The following is a 21,280-nucleotide window of genomic DNA, read 5'->3' as shown; positions in this document are numbered from 1 at the left end:
TGAATGCTGAATGCAACAATCGCAGTGCTTACGCCGGTTCACTTTGTAGTAATAGAAAACTAGGAGGGCTCCCGAAATTTTGAAATATAGTTCTAAATATCGCCATGGGAGCTTCTAAAGACATAATCCCAAATATTCGACAAGTCCAAGCGCTAACCACATCATTTCTACGATACTACTACTAACGACGAGTGAATCTCCATAGTAGATGCAGATGTAGAGGCTAGAAGGTGACAGTGGCACATACCCACTCTGGGGGATTGGCCAAGAACCGGGTAGTTCAATGTAAGTAAACAGAATTATAAAATAATGTAAAGAAATTTTGTGAATAGGTATATGAAAATTAACAAATTAATTATATCTTATTATTTTAATAGAATAAAGCATAAATGAAAACAAGCATTCAGCTAATCTAATCGATTTTGTATAAATATAACGAAACCTTAAGTTCCGAATTTCTTTCTGACCCTAGCCTCTAGCAGCAACGCGAACACCTTTTTATTTTTATTTATTTTAGCTTTTTTGCCCGTTTTCGTGGTCTTCGGTGGTTGTACTTTCACCACCGATGCAAAGGTTCCGATGAAAAGGTCACGTGCTCGCGCGGAACCGAGTTGGGGGCACGTCAGTCGCGGAACGTCAACTATTATACGGCATACGGTATAGTTCTTTGAGACACGCGTGCTGTGGCGCAACAGGCTTGGGGCGTCTGAAGGTTTAGAATGTCTAGTCGAACGCTCGAGAAGGACAGCCCCCACCTTCTCTCTCGCCACCCTCTCTGCTTGTGGTGGCTGCGGGAGAGGGCTTCAGCGGCGGGAAAGGAGGATCGGCGGAAAGGAAAAGGATCGAAAAGGAGGCAACACACATATGAAGAATCTGCTCCTCTGTACATCCACCTATATACTACTGCTACAGATGTGCAGGACGTTATTTTAGGCTCTTGGCCAGGCGTTAAATCAAGTTTTCGGGACATCCAGGCCTTACTTGACTTTTTAAATAGTGCGGGCCTGGTCCGTAGGCCTTTAGTAGACCGAATTGCTTGCTGTATGTTTTACATACTCCGTCTGTCGTCATCGTCACCCATCACGCTCCTCTTTCTCCCCTCCTTATTTCCTTCTTCCCTTTCCTCAAGCGCAGAATAGCTGGCTAGAGGAATGTACATCAGGCCGACCTCTCTGCATTTCGTATCATTAAACGTTTCTCTCTCTCTCTCTGGTTAACGGCTCTCTTCTCTACAGTGTCTACACAATTACGCAATTAAACAACAAACTCCACAAGTTCCCTCACTGCAACAAATATGCGCCTTAAGGGAATCGTTCTTCTAATAAAACGAATAGATTTCTAGAAGCGTCCGGCTATTCGCTTATCCTCAAAGGCTTATGCAATAATTTGGGGGGGGGGGGTGGAGGGGGGAATTCTATGGTACGTGCCGCAGCCGAAGTGCGCACCATCATCGCCATCGGATCGGCGTGTTCCCGGCCAGCGGCAGCGGCACGAAAGCGAGGCTCGTGGCTGTGTGACCGCCGTTGTGCTCGAACGGCCGCTCGACTGTCGGCTCTCCCCATGGGCGGAGGACAGCTCGAAGACGCCGCGGCGAGCAGCCGTCGCCAGCAGCAGCATTCAGCCGGGCCGCCGTCGTCGGCAGCGGCTGACGCAGCCCTGCTCACGGCCGACGCGCTCAGCCGCGGCGGCCAAGAGGTAGCCGCCGGCGGCGGCCGTGACTGCGACACGCCACAAGCAACGACGACCATCAGCGGCGACGGCAACCACAACCACCCGCTGGTCTGGCTGGCCATCCTCAAGGTGGGCCTCCTGGCGGACCCAGCCTGGTCCTCGGGCGACATGCACGAGCGGGCGCGCCGCCTGTGGCTCGCCTTTCACCGGCTGGAACCGCCAGACGGGCATCTCAGACAGGTAAAGGAAAGGGCTGCCAGCGATATATATACGAGATGGACGAGCACCGAAAGTCCTTGTTCGGGCGACAATGGGCAGTTTTAGCAAAGCGTTGGTTACGCTAGAGTGTACTAGACACACTCTAGTTAACGCCCTAGCTCCGCTCAGCTCCGCTCAGCACCGCCCAGCTCTGCGCAGCTCAGATTTCACAAGCTGCTGCACTTCAGTGTGATGCTTTTATTTCGCAATCTTCATGAATGCGTCTCCCAGATACGCGCTGTCAACTTGGCTGCTAAACGAGAAGCACGCTCATTCGGTTCTGTATAGCGGAGCGAGGTCGGCGTCCCCGCATGAGCGTTGTGCGCACGCGCACTAACTTCCCGCTGAGCGGCTGTGTACAAATTGTTTAGAATACAATGGTTTCAGCGGAGTGGACCGTAAACGCTCAGCTGAAACTCTCCAATTGCTCGCGATGTGTTAAGTCGAACGAGACCTGTGAATATGCGCCAAGTTGCTGTCTAGTCGAAAAGCTGGCTGCATGCGACCCATGTTCTCGAGCGAAAGATTTCGTCTATGTCTATCTATAGATGGCAGAGAAAAAAAAAACGTTATGCGTGGCTCTGCTATCGCAAACACCAGAGATCAGCGGAAAGCCTACTAAAGTAGTGGCAAACCACACACTAACTTTTGCTGGGCTTCCCCCATCTCCGCTGCACTCTGGTGTTTGCGATAGCAGAGCCACGCATAATTTTTTGACATGACAGTGCGGATTGAGAATGCTAAGATTAGCAATCTCTCTTCTAGAGAGTTCACCTACGGCAACTCTCGGCTTCCCTCAATCTAAACTCGGGATGTTCTCCTCTGCGACGCTGGGTTTCAGCTTCCCTAGCTCTCGCTTCAGTCCTTCGGAAGCGACGAGTGTCCAGTTCTCTGGTCGAAACCTGCCGAGCCGCCGCCAGAGGCATCGGCTGCAGTCACGGACACTGGGCGCCGCGAACGCGGAGAAACGCGGTCAGCGTCGGCAGCAGCCCTACGCGTCCAACTACCTCCTGCCTCACTCCTCTCCACCTCGCATCCACTATGCTGCGCGATGCTATTTTTATAATCTGCCTTCGCACTCTCTCAGCTCTCTCCCCCCATCTCGGCGAAGCTGCGGACGACGGAACGATCATTATAGCGAGGTTCTAACAGCTCCGCTGTAAAAGCTGCAGAGGCGTCACGGTATCTATAAGATGACGTGGGAAAACTTCCACGTCGTTTTCGTCGAGGAAAAGAAGGGGAGGCCGCTAGGGGGCTAGAGTGTGCGGAAGCGGTTCGTATCGGCTCCGCCAATTTCTAGTTCCTGTGCCCAGCTAAGTCCTTCTTAGGACCCACCAAGGCGCTCAACGGATCCAGGAAGGTACACGGACCCTAACCGCTACCATCTTTTGGATGTGCCCTGTGATCTCCGAGAACCATCCGGTGAAGACGTCTCTGGCAGCCACGCCGCTGCGCTAAGCCTCGCCTCGTCGAGGCGAGCCTCGCCGGCGCGCCGCGTTCCTCACTCCCCAACAACCATGGAGGACCTAGTGGAAGGAGAGACCATTTCCCCGCAGGACTATCACCCTGGTGAGTGGCAAACTGTGCTCCGCGCTTATCGAAATCGGGCCCCGGCTTCGAATTCGTCCACCAAACCCAACTCAACGGCCTCGGTTCAAGCTAAGCCAAACGCCAGCAACGCCGGTGCGCCGACCGACGCTGCGTCTGTTGCCATTCCAGCCGCGTTCAAGGAGACGCCAAACGCCAGCAACGCCGGTGCGCCGACCGACGCTGCGTCTGTTACCATTCCAGCCGCGTTCAAGGAGACGCCACAGCTGCTACGCACGACGCGTGCGGTCGTACAAAAAAGTAAACAACTCGCGGCGTTGCCGGTGGGAACGATCCGAGTTGTTTTTCGCCCGCGAGGTGGGCTCTCCCTGGACAAGCTTCCAGCTCCAAGTCTCCTGCAGGCATTGCGTACCTCACCCAGCTGCTCAGTGATGGGTGAACTGTACATCAGAGTCCATCCCACAAACAATACGTTCACGGTGGCGACGGTAGCGGAGGCAACAGCTCTCGCTTTAGTGAAAATACAGGAAATCACTATAGATGGGAAGAAATACCCGGTAGCCGCGTACATCGCGCCCCCTCCAGCGGCAGTAAAAGGCGTGATTTCCCGAGCATACTGGAATGAAACACCAGAACAAATCCTAAATGACTTGCGGCATCGCAACCCGGAGGCCGACATCATAGCGGCCCGTCGCATGGGGAAAACTGCATCCATTCTAATAACCTTTGCATCTGGTCCCGTACCCCACACCATTAAATATATGTGTGTGGTACACCGCTGCACTAGGTACAAGGGCAGCCCTGATGCCTGTACGAACTGCCGGAAACCTGGTCACAGGTACGATGTATGCCCTCTTCCAAAAACTGGGCTCTGCCCGCGGTGTGGCGAGAAGCACGAAACGCAAGAGGACCCTTGCAAGCCAAAATGCATTCTTTGTGGTGGGACCACCTCACCGGTACAGGCTCATGCAAGGCTAGGACCCCCCAGCCTCGAAGACAGACAGTGAGGAAACCCAAGACAGCAGTGCCCACGGCGAAGGACTTTCCACCCCTAGCGCCTCATCAAGATCGTCAGCGAGCCTGGACTAAACCCACCAGTACACCCCCAACTTCACTGCGGGAGGAAGAAATAGCACACCTGCGGGAAGAGGTAAGGCACCTCAGGGCAGCCGTTAACTCTATCCCTTCCACCCTCCCATCCCCTCCGTTACCAACACCCCAACTCTCCACACCCCCTCCCCAAAAGAAACGCCGGCAAGACGACACTCCAGACATAGATTCCAAATTAAAAGACTTTGCCCAACAGTTAGAAGCCAATATTCTGGCTAAAACTCAAAATTACATTGAAGCCACCATCACTAAGCTTACAGAAACGATTATTAGTCAGGTAACCACCGCCATTCTTCAACAAATTCCACAAATAATTGCTGGAATGTCTTCACATACGCCAGCCGGTAACCCCATAGCATCTCCCATCCTTCGCCCGCCCACCCTCCAGCATGGCCTCGCTGACGGGAAATAATCTCCCATTACGCATTCTACAATGGAACTGCAGGGGGTTTCGCCGCAAAAGAGACCCCCTGCAGCAGCTACTCTCTGCTTCCTCCACACCCCCTGATATAGTAGCACTCCAGGATGCTGGCACAAACGTATCGCTGCCAGGATATGCTCTGGTACCCTCTGACATCACTCCAAACCCCAGGGTTACCACTTATGTCCAAAATCTTGTACCATACACTTGTCATGTACTGAATTCTCCGGTGGCTCACACATTTCTAGAATTAATCCCGTCCACTCACAAATCCCATCCCCTCTTCATCCTTAACTGTTACCTCCTTCCGAGGCAACCGGCCTCGGAATGTATCACTCTCATTAAAGCCGCCTCCATCATTGCAAAGAAGGACCCTCTCATTATCTTAGGGGACTTTAACTGCGCGCATGTAGACTGGGGGTACATGCGTACCAACAAGAGAGGAGCGGATTTATACAACACCCTTCAGATGCAGGGCCTTTCTGTATATAATGATTTCAGCACACCTACGAGAATCGGTAACAGTGTCACCACCGACACTAGCCCAGATCTCACCTTTGGCCGCAATATTCCCACGCCAGTATGGCGGAACTCCAATGAGGCCCTGGGCAGTGATCATTATATCCTAACTATAGAGTTTGACTTTGCCAAAAAAGCTAAAAATTACCGTGTCCGAATGACTAGCTGGGATAATCTTCGTAAGCACAGAGAGGCCAAAATATTAGAGTCCCCCTTTAACCTTCACACATGGATGACAGAACTCAAGCAGGACGTGCAAGCTTTTACGCAAACGTTCGACGCCGCCCCTGAAACTCCCATTGCAGATAGTAGGTTAGCGCACCTACTCCAAGCACAAAACAGTATTCTCACGCGCTGGAAAACCCAGAAACAGAATCGAAAACTTAAGCTCAAACTGGCACAGCTTCAAAAACAAATAGAAGAGCACAGCGCCGCCCTTAGTAAATCCAATTGGCACCAAATATGTGACGGACTACGAAGTAATCTTTCCAACTCCAGGGCCTGGAATCTTCTTCGACATATGATAGACCCCACTCAAACTAAAAAGCAAACCCGACTTACACTCAAAAGGCTTACCCATCAAAATCGTTGTAATCAGCAAGCACTCTTAAGCGAACTTCAATCAACTTATACCACTGTGGGCAAAGCTGTATCATATCCCGACTACATAGGCCCCGATCAACCCTCCCTCGACGCCCCTATTATGGAGGTTGAAGTCAGAACAGCCCTTATTAAGCTCCGAAACTCAACTCCTGGAGATGACCAAATCACCAATGTCATGCTCAGAAACCTAGATGACCGTTCTGTTTGCCTTCTCACCGAGTACTTCAATGAATGCTGGGAAAAGGGGGAGCTACCTGCTGAATGGAAGCATGGAAAAATAATTTTCATCCCCAAACCCAATAAGCCCATTAATGCCCAAAATCTCCGTCCTATCTCTCTGACTTCGTGCCTGGGCAAACTCTTTGAGCATGTCATCCTCACCCGTCTCACGCAACACATGGAATCCAATGGACTATATCCCCATAGCATGCTAGGATTTCGACCTCATCTCTCGGCACAGGACGCCCTGCTACAGATTTCACATGCCATCCTCAATGATATGTTACACCACACCAGAGCAATCCTGGCAGTAGATCTCACTAAAGCATTTGACAAGGTTAAGCACAGTGCCATCCTGCAGAACATCCAAGAGCTGCAGTTAGGACCTAAGACCTATAACTATATTCGGGCCTTCCTAAACGGGCGCACCGCCTCCCTGCATATAGATAATATACAGACGCCCTCATTCACCCTTGGAAACATTGGCACCCCGCAAGGAGCGGTGTTATCCCCATTCCTGTTCAATATTACCCTCATTCCCCTGGCAAAGGCTCTCAGCCGCATCCCACACTTGGGACACACACTTTATGCGGATGATATCACGGTTTGGACCACATACGGCTCGGATGGCGACATAGAATCAACACTTCAAGAAGCAGCCACAGCTATAGCTACCCATGCGGCCAACATTGGCCTTGAATGCTCACCCACAAAGTCAGCACTCTTCATACTCCGGCCGCGCCGTGTCCCCATCGCCCCCATTGTGATTTATCTGCATGACACTCCCATACCACAAACACCCACACTCCGCCTTCTTGGCCTGTACTTACAGGACACGGGAAGAAACAATCTTGCCCTGAAATCACTAAAACAATCCACTTACTCCGTCATCCATCTTCTTAGAAGGATTTCAAACTCGCGAGCCGGTTTAGACGAAGCAGACAATCTCAAGGTGCTGCATGCCTTTGTGCTTAGTCGCATTCTTTACGCATCTCCTTACCTGAACCTCTCCACTGCGGACAAAGATAAAATCAACGCTTTAATCCGCATGGCTACCAAAGCAGCGCTCAACCTACCAAAGAACACTAGCACGGACAGGCTCTTAAAATTAGGAATGCACAACACTATACAAGAACTTATTGAGGCACATCGACAAGCACAATACTTTCGCCTGGCTGGCACAGAAACAGGACGGCATATACTGGACTCTCTCGAAATTCGCATACCCGCACATGTTGTAGATTTAGTATCTCTCCCTCGCGCCATGCGCGCCGCGCTTATCATCAAACCCCTCCCTAAGAACGTCCACCCAGAGCACCATCAATCCCGCCGCGTCGCGCGAGCCAAAGCTCTCCATAACGCATATGGCACTTTAGAGGATGTGCGATGGGTGGATGCCGCGTGTGGTCCAGACCGTTCTGTAGCTGTGGCTTATCATCCAGCAGCCCCCCCACTCACCCACTTCATAGATTCCCACTGTACCCCGGAAGAAGCAGAGGAAGCTGCTATTGCCTTAGCAATCGCTCAAACCAATGTGGCTTACATAGTTAGCGACTCTAAAACAGCCATTCTTAACTTTGCCCGCGGACGCGTCCATGCCCCAGCGTGGCAAATATTGAGAATGTGGGTCCAAAATTCTGATAGACGTATTGAGCTCGTGTGGGTGCCGGCTCACTCTGGCAATCCCGGAAATGAGGCCGCCGATAACATAGCCCGAGGACTTGTAAGCCGGGCAAATGGCGACCCCAGCCGGGATTTCTCGAGGGAGCGGGCGCACACGTTCTCCGAAATTACCCAACAAGCACGCCTTGCCCGTCGACTCTACCCTCCTCCCCACCCCCGACTATCCCACTCCCAACAAATCCTCTGGAGGCGACTCCAGACCCGAACTGTTCCCACCCCTCAGCTCCTATCCCACTTTCGCCCCGTTTCGCCAGAGTGCACTCTCTGTGGAGAGTCGCACGCCACCTTAGACCACATCCTCTTTGGCTGCCCTGCCGATCCTCCCCCGCAGGGACAGCCCGCCATCGGAACATGGGAGGAATGGGAGGCCCTCCTTGCGTCGCAGGACCTGGACATCCAACTTCGCTGCGTGAACCGGGGTGCCAGTGCTATGGCCCTACGTGGCCTGGACACATGCGCGTAAAGTGAGGGCTGTGCGGTGGCCCTGGGCCCTTGAAGGGTCCAAACTCGCTCGCTTAATAAAGTTTTTCCATCCACCATCCATCGAGGAAAAGCGTCGACGCCGTTCTTGTCACGGTGCAACGGCAGAGGCTGAGATAAAGGTTTCAGCCGATAATATGAATGCCAAACTCGCCATAAGGCTGGTAGCAGGTCGCATGGTTGACCTGGCAGGGAACAAAAAACCCACCAGAGCTCTATGCGAATACGGACATGTACAGTATATTGGCGACAGCGGTCCATGGCAACACTATTTGAGATAGCAGAATACCTGCCCGCTCTTTGTTTAACGCCATGCCGGAACGTCGGCGACGTCATTGAAAACGCTGCTTTGTAAACCCTAGCCATAGACAGCGTATATGGCTAGGGTTCCGTGGATTTTATTGCGATAGCAATTATATGGACACTCAAAAGCAGATTTCTGCCGTCGGCGTCTGCGTCGCCGTGAGGTTCCGTATGACGTCAATGGAGATGAAATCGTCGCCGCGCGCCGAACGCTGTATGTGCGAGTGAAAGGGCGCGAGGGGCGCGCGCTTTCACGGGGACTGAACGCACGGCGGAGAACAAACGCGCGTTCTGCGCCGTGCTCCCTTAAGGGCTGCAGAAGTAGGCGTCTCTTTCCTCCTTTACAATCACCATATATGTAGAGCAAACGCGCCTTCTTCCGACGCGCGAGAGGCCGTAGGGGAGGGAAGGGAGGCGACGTTTAGCTGCGGCACCAAGTGCCTATTTATATCAGAGGCTCCGGCAACAGTCACTAACGCCGCACGCATTTTGAGCGAACACGGGCAAAACGCCGACGGCGTCGACAACAGTTCTGCGTGTTGCCGGTGCTGCTGCATGTCCAAGTTTATACAGCTGATAAAGCTAATATCATTACTCCGTATAGCTCTCTACAAATTTGCTATCGCAATTGATGCTTCGCCTTTCAGGTGAAACTGCGACAACTTTTTCGTGTCCGTCAACAAATCTGCGTGTGCAAAAGCTCTGCTCCCGAATTTGATGCAAGATTGCTTCATTCTGTGCAAAAGCTTATACGTCTCATCACTTGTATATGCATTTTCAGTAGATTAGTTATCAATAGGCACCATTTTCAAGATCAGTAGACTATCAGGTAGATAATAAGGGTTTCTGAAAGATTTAGCCGCTGTGCGATCCACGTCAGCCATGTGTAAGCTCGCACCGCCCTCTCTTTCTCGTCGTTTGAAGTGCTTGCGTGCCCAGTTTCCTTCCGCTCTCTCGGCGTGCATGCCGGTCCCGTGGCGCGCGTCTAGTTTCCTTTGGCTCTCCGAGGTGACGGTAGTCAACCACGCGAAGCATGCCGCCTATCAAGACCACCGATCAAAATAAAAGTGTGTGCGCGCGTGTCTTTCTTCGGGATGACCACAGTCACCGCTCAAGAGATCCCGGCCGCGGCGGTCGCATTTCGATGGAGGCGAAATGCAAAAATGCCCATGTGCTTGCGTAGTAGCGCACGTTAAAGAACCCCAGGCGGTCAAAATTAATCCGGAGCCCTCCACTACGGCGTGCCTCATAATCAGAACTGGTTTTGGCGCCTAAAACCCCAGAAAGAAGTCACTGCTCAAGAGAAATAAAATTTGCTCACACCTTTCACCTAAATTCTGTGCCAGCTCTGTCGTGTGCTAAACTGCTTCACTGGTGATGCACCTTCACAGCAGTAGAATGGCACGTGATTTTTTTTAAACCACCTTGCCACTGATATGCATATGCACAACCGGTCTGAAGTACGCTCTCGCGTTCTTTCCTGGCGGCCTGAAAAGGAGTGCTGAAGTGCTTATTGGCTGGGGGCGCCTATGTCTCCTTCTGACGCATACCCAGCCCAGCCAATCAGAACTTCAGCAGCAGACGGAATGCACATATCCACTAGGCGGACGCTTACAGAATGCCCAGCAGTCTCATTTCACGTCTTTTCGTCACACTGGTCTACTCGCAGCAGGAAGTCCAAACCGGACTCCCAGATTTAAGATAGGAGCAGGCGATATGAGGTGCAGTTCAGCCATGTACGTAGATAATTGTCGAGCCACATATTGAAAATTCACCTCTCGTATACTGCTCGGCGGGTGTCGACTATATGGAGTCGCACCAAAGTGTCCGCACATAACTCTGGAAATTCTTTCAGAAGTCTTCTTGGCAACTGAACAAAAAGTTTACAGACCAAATTCTTCTGGATTTACACTTCAAGCCAACGCGAAAGCATTTTAGAATGTAACGTTGCATGTCCATCCTCAGCCGAGCTCATTTTAGGCCTTGTCCAAACGGTTACAGCCGCTTTATTAAATCGGGATTACTGTCATTCGTTCGTTGTCTTTAGCTTTAGCTTTAGCTCGGGGGTTCCTATTTATATACATGGGAACAGGGAAATCGTTTTGTTCGGCAACCACTGCGCCAAATTTGGTGAGGTTTGTTGCATTGAAAGGAAACAGAATGTAGTTACTGTGGGGAACCAAAATTGGGATTTATGCCGTCAATTATTTTTTTTTAATTCATGAAAATTGCTACACAATTAAGTTTACAACTCCGTAACTCGACAATGAAAAACAATATCACAATTTTGTTAACTGCGTCTAATAGTACATCTAAAGTGAACAAAATTGATGTATTATACTCCGCTTTTAATAATGCGACTAGCATGCGAGTACGAGTTTCGCTGAACCCTCGTAATCAAAGTAACAATTTCACGTAAGCTGTGAATTACTATACCTAATTTGTCCAGCATTCGATGTTCTAACGGATGCAGTTCACAGAACTGTGATAACTGTTTTTGGGGCAGACTTAGATTTCCAAACTTCGCGCTTCCATTTCTTTGAGCACATCAATTTTCGACAACTATTCTATAAAATTACAGGCCCTAAATCAAAATTTCCTTTGTACAGTCACCTGATATTAACTTTCTCTATCAAATGCAACAACGTTCTTTAAAATGGGTACGGGGGTTGTTTGATAAAAGCGTTTCTGCGTTTTACGTGTACTTGAATAGGCGGCATCGAAGTAGGAGTTACAGGTTGTCGTGCTATTGGTTCGATAACGTTTTATGGCGCGATGTCATTCCATTATTTATTAAGGTGAAAGCCTTAAATGTCTGTTAGCGGTGCCTGTTAGCGGTACCGCGACCAACCAACCGACCCGACCCAACCCGACATACGGGTCGGTCGGTCGCGGTCGGTCGGCCCTTGGCTGTCTGTGTCCGTCTGTCTGTGTCTGTCTGTCTGTGGCTCCAAGCACGGATCCTTTCACTGTCATGCAGATGGCGGTAGAGGCGGCGCCTCCGTGGGAGCCCCTGGCCGCGACTCTGTGGAAGAGCATCGCCGCCGTGCGAGACTTGTGGGAACAGCAGCCGCCGGCAACGGCGACGCACACAACGCTCGCGGCGGCCGCGCTGTTTCTCTGGCAGGAATGCGCCCACTGGCCAGGCCACGAGGGCAACAGTCAACAGTCAAGCTTTGCAGTCAACAGCCGGAGGGCCACCTGCTGTTGCTCCTGCTGCCCCCACCAGGGGCCCTCCTGGTCCGACGCCGCATTGCTACAAGCAACGTAAGCGCTCCGTCGGACATCGCTGTTCACTGGGCACGGCTGACAGAAAACACACTCGTAGCGTCGCACTAACGCGGTCACTATGACGGCAGGACACGCTTTAATGATGGCTGCGCAGCTTCCGGGGTGGAGGTGCTGATGGATATTTTGAGCTTTCTCCCACGCGACAGTATTAAGCTTCGGGGCGGAATTTTCTTCTTGAAGGCGTATACGACGAAGAATTTTCGTTAAGATTTGCACGGTTAAATCCTCATAACGCGTCCTGTGCTCTCTCGGAACGCGTCTTACAATAAAATTCGGGCATAACTCATCTACGATGACTATCCAAGTGTGTTATAGCATTCTTTTGAGACGAAAAATGAAAAGGCAAATGAATTGGAGATGAAAATTTTTGAAGGATCTTATTTTTTTAATTGAAAAGCGCCGTGAACGAATTTGGGCTCACAGGTTTATGCTACACTACCTTCGGGATCGACCCCCCATTTTTAAACTGCACAATCTTCGGGATAGGCCCACATTTTTAGACTTCGCCATCTTCGGGATCAGCCCACAAAAACTGTTAGACATTTCGAAAGAAAACTGCTCTCACTATTTCAAGAATGCTATTCGCATTGATATTTGTATTTAACAAGTAAACAAGAAACGCGATTGAAACCGACGCACAAGGAGCCCGGAACCTTTCGTCGCCCGAATTTAGCAAGCCACTGGCGATGATGCTCACATTTAATATGACTGTTCGCAACCTAGCGCCAGCCATCATTGTTTTAATAAAACAAAGTTCATATATGACAGCCATGGCAAGAACATTACCTTATACGATGTTTTAGCACAGACAAAACTAGGTGACGTGATAAAATTACGAAATTTGCATGCATTGGATGGTGTCTTCTGGCGCAATTAAGGCAACGGTAATTGGAGATCTCTCTGGGAGAGGCCTTCGTCCTACAGTGTACATAAAAAAAATTGCAGTTTGGCATTTCGGGCGAAGCAGGAAAGCACTGAAAGAGATAGCAAGGTGCCGAGTTCATCGGACGGTGTTGTAACAACACGTGGGGCGATATGTTGGCGCATGGCATCTCGTGAGGCACTGCTGGTGCACAGCCGAAACAGCGCCCCGGCAGTTTACCAGCCGTCTCACAACGCTAGCGATACAAGGAGCGCCGCCAGCGGCGTTGCGGGTGTCGCACCTAGATGGCGCGCGAGGCGAGACCGACGTAGAGTCACTGTAAATGCTACCAAAGGAAGCCTATACAATAACTCTAGACCTGACAGACCTAATTAAATCAAGCAGGCGAGGTGACTATTTGTCGCCAGGCTATTTGTCAACTAGGGGCGACTATTTGTCACCGGCCGAGTGCGGCCGGTGAGCAAGTGCAGCCGAGTGCAGCCGCCGCTGGAGTAGAGCGCCCCCCTCCTCCCGGTTGGGGAGGAGGGGGGCGCTCCTCCCGATGGAAGACGGCGAGCTTTCTCCCCGCCTTCCTCCCTTGCGCGCACGAGATCAAGCCACCATCGTCGGCTCACCCTCGCACGCTTTCACTCGCACACGCAGCATAAGGCGCGCGGCCACGATGTTATCGCGCTGACTTTATACGGAACATCACGGCGACGGCGACGGAAATGCACGTGGAGTGTCCATATAATTGCTATCGCTGTAAAACTTTAGCTTGAAGTTTGCTGTCCGTTCTGCTCAGACCAGTACATAGAACGTGGTGTGGTATTAGCCCATAGGTTAATCACTAGAAACGCTAGCGTGTGTGCGCACAACGCTCAAGCCAGCTGACCAAGGCGGAAAGCTGCTGCGCCTCCCCTGCAGAGCCGATTGAGCGAAGCGTGACGGTGCGTCCCTCTTGACGTTGTCGTTTTTGAAGCCAAACGGCCTTGTGCGTCGCTCGCGTCTCTGGAGACCTGGGCTGCGCATGTGCCGTCGCTGCCGGCGAAAACGCGCGAAAAAACGCGCGACGGCGAAAACGCGCCTTGAATATCAGTATAATTGCTATCGCAATGACGTATATCTAGGCGGATGTTGAGTGAAACCGTTAGGACGGACAGTTTTTTCTTGGTTACAATCACATCAAGTGGACGGTAATGAAGTCACAGAAACCACTGCCGAAAGTAAACCGTTTTTTTTTAACTGGAAAGTACAAATAACAAGGGAAGATGGGAATGAAAGTGGACGAAAAAACAATTTCTGCCGCCGTTGGGAGCCGAACCCAGGACCTCCACATGACGCGTGCAATGCTAAACCAATTGAGCTACCGCGGCAGCTGCCACTACGTCATCCTCCCTGGATATTTGTGTATCTCAGCACTTGTACGACAAGCCGCCTTTTCCACCACTTTTATTTCATTTTTCCTTATAAGCTCTGCGTTTCTAAACGACGTAGTTAATTTGCCCTGTGCTTTCCTTGGCTTCGTTGCCTGTTGGCTTCACATGTGCAGAATAGGCATAGCATTCGTTCTCGTCTTTCCAGTGCCAACGACTACGAGCTCCCTACAGACAAGGGTCCTCGGTGGCAGATGGACTACGACTGGGGACTGAGACAGGCGAAGTTACTCCACGGTACGAAACGCGCATGCGTAAATGGCTAGTTAGTCGACTGAAGTGACCTTCTGTAGTGCCTTCGGTTTCAGAAGTACCGAAAGTTGGGCGATTTTTACGCATTATTAAGTTTCAAGCAACGCAGAAAGACGCAGACAAAGGGCAAAGAAAACAGACCGGACAAGCTCTGCCTTCGGTTTGACATTTACCACAAACGACACTTTTTCCTAGCGCCGGTTACGGTGTTGCGACATGAATGCGACTAGTGGCGCGTACCATTACGGCGATAATACGCTAGGAAGGCGAATCGCATTAATGCGACAGGGAGAGGTCTAGTTCGAGGTGGGGTTAGTCGTCTCGCGCGGTGCATGTAAACGCTGGCGTATCGCATCGAGGGAGAGAGTTAAAAAGTGGCGGTTTCGCCCGACAGGCGAAGCATCGATTGCGACAGCAAATTAGTAGACAGCTATACGAATTAAGGATAGTAGTTTTATCCGCTATCTAAACTTGTCAACATTCGCTTACTAACTAAATTAACAAGCATGGTGTCACGCGCGCACAAGCAAAAATGAACACATCGCACTCCATGACTGCGCGCACTCGCTTTCAAAACGCTGGAGTGAGAAAGCGCGACGGCAGCAGCGAGCGAATCGACCTTCGAACTGCCTCTCGCTTCAAGGCGAACTAAGCGGCGAGAACACAGCGCACACGAAGTTATCAGCCCTCGGCGCACTCTGCCTCCCTCGCAGATCAAAGATACGGCCCGCGCGGCCGCGCCATACCAGCTGCCGCTGTAGCAGAATGCCCCCCGGTGCCCTGTGCGCGACGGGAGACGGCGCGCTTTCCTCCCTAGCGCGCGTGAGATTGAGCCCCCGTTGTCGGCTCACCCTCGCACACTTTTATTCCCACATACAGCATATGGCGCGCAGCGTCGATGCAATCGCCCTTGGATTTCATACGGAACATCACGGCGACGCCGACGGCAGAAGTGTGCCTGGAGTGTCCATATAATTGCTATCGCAATAAAAACGAGACGGCTACCACCGTGTGCTCTCTTCCGGTCACCAACGAAACGCCAGTCGCGGGAAATGGTTCCGGCTTGTTTCGGACGAAGTGCGATGCGCCACGTGCAAACGCTGTCGCATAAGTATGAGCGTATTCACCATGATGCGCTAGGAAATGCGACACGCTATATGTCGTAAATGCAGCTACAGAGAGCGACAGGTCAATAATGCATCGACAAGTGCTCCTCAAAAGAACACGTAAAGATTAATCAGCGAATCACCTCAGTGAGTGTGGTCTCCATCTCCTTGCTTATAAGCGTTCTGGGACTCCAATTTGTCGTCCCGGACTGTAAGGGAACTATTTCTAAAGACTCAGAGGAACCAAAGGCAGGAGCACCACGTTCTTTGAGGAGAAGCCTCTCCAGCATTCTTGCACTGACCCCGGCTATAATGTAGGCAGAGTGTCGAACCGAAACTTTCGTTCGGGTTTTCATTCCGGAGCAAAAAAAAAAAAAAAAGCCATTCCATTCTGTGAAGGTGGACGACCAGCGAAGCTGTTTTGCGACCGACGCAGAGGTGACACAGAATTTTGAACAAAGGTTTTTATTGTCCTGATCGGTGGTCATTGTGACGATAGGTATGCACACACATTCGCGTATCACCTGTGTTATTAAATCTGGGCGTCACGTAAGACGAACATACCCCCTTAAGCTATGGCTCATACCCCCGTAAACGCGGCCTCCCCATTACGATGGCAGAAGTGAAATTCTACGCTGGAATAATGAGCGGCAACGGAGCCAGCTGTGAAGGACGACGAACGCGTGAGCAATGGCACGAGCGCGTTCGCGCGGTTGCACCGAGGGGCGCCAACCCTTTCTTCTTAGTCACCTTATCAGGCGCGCACTACGTCATGCACTACGTCATACATTCACAGAGACACATCGTTTTAGACACAGGTGGCCGTTAACCGAGCTCTGACACGAGCGGCGATATGCGTTTGCTTTTGTTGTTGGCTCTCTCACTCTCTTTTTAGGGGGAGTTTTTCCGCGCGGACGCCGTAAAATCCCGGATTCTAGCCAAAGACAGCTTCGCTGTAAAAAAAAAAAAAGCACCGACGATTACGATACTTCCTTATGCGATATATTGGCTGGCGCAGACAATCTGTCTCGTGCGGCACGTTGCAAACGGAGCGAAGTGTGGCGCAACTGCCTCGCTAATCTGGAGATCACGAGAGCCAGCGCGTGGTCGACGTGTGGGCGCGATTCACAGAGACACAGGCGTTATCTTTTGCAGCCCTTGAGGGAGCACGGCTCAACGCAGCAACCACCGACAGATTTCCCAGACGACGCGCGCTACTCTGGCGCCATCTCGTAGCCATCGTCGCCGCACTGCGCTTTTCTTATCACGCTTTCGCCATACCCTCCTCCGCTTTCCGCCTTATGGTCCCGCTGCACCCTCCTCTCCGATTTCCTCCTCGCGCCTTTTATCCCCTGCGGCGCTCCGCGTTCACTCTTTCATCCTTAGCTGCGCTCGTTTGCTCGGTTACGAGTGGCAACGCCGACGCTCGCCGCAAGAACGGGCGCATGTGAGCTGTGATCTCAAAAGAAATAAAAAGGAAGGTTCAAGCCGGTAAAAGTTCATTTGCATACCCGAAGAATATTTACAGGAAAACAGCGCAAATTTACTTTGTATGAAATCTCTACGGAGCTCCTAAACCACACTGAAAGATTACGCCTGGGCCGGTATTTTGTAGCGATGCATTATGCTTTATTCTAGTCTTATCATCCACCGCTCACGGCCGGCTGATCCCGTTGATAACGTGAGCGGACCGTCGCTCTGGGCCTCTGATCACGCGCGAAAAGGCATTAGCATCGGACAGGCATCGCTACAAAATACCGGCCCTGTTCTTCAGGCCTGAGCTTTTGCGAACACTAACTATTTCGCGGCGGCAGGAGAGCAGTCAGTCATAACCTCCGAGATCGAGTTAATCCAGCTGCGCGCGATCACGCAATCGGGCCGCGCTTTGGCCGCGCTTTTTGCGCAGCCGTGTCTCTGCAAGACGCTCCGTAGAGCAGCCATCTTCAATCGAGATCACATCGAACTCTGCAGCATGGATCTCCGAAACCACGAACTCGAACTGGATGCCATGTTATTTAAACATTATTTATTATCTTCTTACCCCCTTGTAGTGCAAGACGGACTCCGTGAACAGCTGCGAACAGATATCTCAACACCACGGATATCTGGAATGGTGCCTTTCGTAGATGAGGCGGAGGTTGTTGCGTAACATTAGCTGAGTAAGTCGGCATGTATTGCTAAGTCAAGACCACACAGTGGAGTGGAGTAAAACACACAAACTGTAAACCGTTTTAATATTCATTCTTTCAAAAAACAATAGCACAATAAAATTTTCCACCTGGTAATATATTACGTCACTCTGAAAATCCATTTAGTCCCTTGCCTTAGCAGCAGACAACACCAATTTTCATAGTACCTACATTCTTGTGAACACAGTACATTGTACTGCATTCACAACATACTTTTTTCTTTCTCTTTTCCTGCGCGGTATAAATGTGAACCTTTGTATGTTCCTCATGCTTCAATCTCCATGACGTGCACTGAATGGCATGGCAAGAACTCTTTCCACAATGTATTTATCCACAAATGTGAGCATAAACAATGGATGCGTCACATTAGCTACCATATTAAGGTTCCTCGTTCATTTTTCTATCACATTCTAGCTTGCGCTAATACTAAGTCTGTATCAACCCAAACCATGGGGACCAACGATGTAAGTAAATGATATGAAACAGCAGTCAGGTGAAAGTGCTTCATCCATGCACTGCTGCATATTCTGTTCTCTCAGGAAAGTTGGCGAACTCGAACTCCAGGACCGGATGGGTCACATCTCTGCGTTCCTCCTGTGTTTGCGCAGCCGTGTGGGCAACCAGCCCATGCCCGGCGATGCGCTGCTGCCCGAACGTCGGCAAGCCCTGGCCCTGGGAAGGGGCCGAACTCTTGCTTCCCCTGGTGCTGTCCCATGGCCTGTCCTGGGCGGCCCTGGTGCGTGCCGGGACCGCCCCGTGCGCCTGAGCGGTTTTAATTGCGCTCTTCACATGGCCAACCTGAGGCCCCCGTCCACGGGCAGTACCTGCCCCGTCATGTAGCTGCTGCTTGCCAAAAAATGCACCGCACGTGCCACTTCCTCGGCACGGCCAGCCCGCTGCAAGGGGATGCGGCCCACCACTGCTTGCAAGTGTTCCGCGCGAGTCATGCCAGTGTCTATGAAACCTGTGAAAGCAAAGAAGAAAAAAAAAAAGATTGTCACATGTGTTTTGTTCATTGCAAGTGCATAACAAGTGCGAAAAAATATATATGTAGCAGCGAAAGCCACCTAATCATCTGTGTTGTTTCCGTTCATTTCTCTTTGGCCCCGTCTGGTGAATGTTTGGCGCAAAGGATATATAGCAGAAGGACACGCACGCACACATCAGCAGCACTACCCAACTGATATCAGAGGAAGGCGGGCGCTGCTGCCGCGAAGAGATGGCGTTGCTAGGCCAAACGTCTGTGTCATGCGTGTGTGTCACTGCCGTCCTCCTAAATGTTACTCTTAATCGTAAAAAGTTGCTGTTTCGCCTGAAAAGTGAAGCATCGATAGCGATAGCAAAGATAACTACACGATGTAAAGTTGCTAGTTTTATCGGCAGTTTAAATTGCAGTAAACATTCGCTTACTAATTAAATTAACAAGCATGGCATCATGCACGCACGCATAGGCAAACATGATCTTACTCGATCGCGGACACACTCTGTCGCAACTCTGAGGGGATGAAAAGCGCCAACAGATGGGACCGTACCCCCGCTTTCGTGCTGCCTCTCGTTTCAACACGTCTTCGGAACTTGAGATTACGCGACCTCCACGGATAGCGCATGGAAGACAGCGCGCATGAAGCTACAGTCACAGCTCGCCCAGCATTTGCACTTGCCGGAGATTACCTCCAAGATAGCGCCCACGGGCCGCGTATGCGCTTAGCCACGCGGACAGCTATACGCAGCCACGGTCGGGTTCCAAAAGGAGACGTTCGCTCACCTGCCCCTCCGCTGCCTTGTGCGAGCTTGATCATGAAACCTCCAACTTGGGGCGTGTGAGAAGACAGCACGCTTCAATGCACCATACTTCTCGGCTCGCCCTCCCAGGCTTTTCTTCACACCAACAGTATAGGGTGCGCGGGGTGCGTTAGGATCTTATCGCACTTGGACTTTATATGGACATCACGGCGAGGATGGCGAAAATTTGCCTGAAGTGCCCCTGTAAATGCTATCACAATAAAGCTTTTACATTTACTCGCGGCGATACCAGAGTCTCCATTGAAACATGCGGTGGAAAACACTACCAAGATGGTTGTTTTTATATTCCTGCTGTCTTAAGCTATTTCTGTTACTGTTGGTATAGAGCTGCCATCAAGAAGCAAAGCAGGGCACTACTCCCGGTTGAGACATGACGTGTTTGTGCCTCTCGTATATTCAAGTAAAATGCTAATACGGACACTGGCTATGCTATGTTTATCGAAAAATATTGCCGTGCACACGCCAGAGCGTGAGCGTACTTATCAAACTATTCAGTCACACATACTTTTGTTTTACTTGATTGTAACACTTATTATCCTGTACGAGTTCACTTGAAAGTGTACATTTCGGTATTTAAGGTACACCTATATTTGCTTGCTGCGCCATGTGTTCCTGGAAAGTTATTAGAAACTCAAGAACGTCATTACTACCGTTATCACGGTGTATTCCCCATGTGAAAAAAAAAAAGACGGTGGCTTACCTCATGCTCTTAATTGTGTTCTTAGGCAGTTACACATTCATTTCCTACAATAAACCATCTGCGCCGATTCGATAATTCGCCAGCGTGACATGCTCAATGAAGTGCTTGAAACGTACACTTACGTGAAAATAATGTGAACATCGGACTTCCTTGCAATGGCACGTTCTTGCCAACACCTCTGTGCTCACTGGCGTTAAGCTGATATGTGCACGTCTTGTTGTCGCATAGTGCGGGCGAGCGATCGGAATATACCGGCTTTATGGACGCTGCCGAGGCTCTTGTGCTGACATCAACCCTGGTTTGGACGCCACCAACATCCCAAGACTATTTACTGGCGCCGCCGAGGGCATGCCATACCGGCTCATATGCTCCAATACTTATAAAGGGACACTAAACAGGAAATATTGATTTGAGCTAATGACCTTTTTACAGTACCAATAAAATTGCGGCTGAAACCAACTCGAGGATTACTATCGATGTGAATGCAATTAGCACTGAATCCATTTAGCGACACACCATATTGCCGCCGCCAAAACGCGCCATGCGTGAGGCATGCACTGCCGCCGGGCTCCTGTCTGGACACGCTGCGCCATCAGCGGGGCCACCACGAAGTCCACACGTGGCCTGTGCCTAAATATATTGAATTCTGAACGTTTACGTGCCAAACACACGATGTGGTTATGAGGCACGCCATAGTGGGGGACTCCGGATTATCTTTGACCACCTGGGGTTCTTTAACATGCACCCAATGCATGGTACATGGGCATTTTTTTTTTTTGTATTTCTCCCCCATCTAAATGCGGCCGCCGAGTCTGGCATTTGATCC

The 21,280-nt window shown here is 50.8% G+C and overlaps 2 protein-coding genes across 4 annotated transcripts in view; one reads left to right on the top strand and one right to left on the bottom strand.

Annotated features, from left to right (window-relative positions):
* Positions 1–1,416: 1,416 nt before the first annotated feature.
* LOC119431557 (uncharacterized) lies at positions 1,417–18,717 on the top strand. The gene is made up of 4 exons (XM_049657913.1): positions 1,417–1,911; positions 11,796–12,082; positions 14,553–14,641; positions 18,560–18,717. The coding sequence occupies exons 1-4, from the start codon at positions 1,417–1,419 to the stop codon at positions 18,715–18,717; spliced, it is 1,029 nt and encodes a 342-aa protein (XP_049513870.1).
* Positions 17,980–21,280, bottom strand: part of LOC119431391 (carbonyl reductase family member 4) — a 19,970-nt gene continuing 16,669 nt past the window's right edge. For all 3 annotated transcript variants that reach the window (XM_037698878.2, XM_037698879.2, XM_049657390.1), the window contains one exon: positions 17,980–18,915. In XM_037698878.2, the coding sequence (XP_037554806.1) occupies positions 18,737–18,915 (179 nt within the window). In that variant the 3' untranslated portion in view covers positions 17,980–18,736. The remainder of the gene's footprint in view (positions 18,916–21,280) is intronic.

This window comes from Dermacentor silvarum, chromosome 10 (genome assembly GCF_013339745.2).
Source record: "Dermacentor silvarum isolate Dsil-2018 chromosome 10, BIME_Dsil_1.4, whole genome shotgun sequence".
Classification (NCBI taxonomy): Eukaryota; Metazoa; Arthropoda; class Arachnida; order Ixodida; family Ixodidae; genus Dermacentor; species Dermacentor silvarum.
This window is presented reverse-complemented; position numbering and strand designations above follow the sequence as displayed.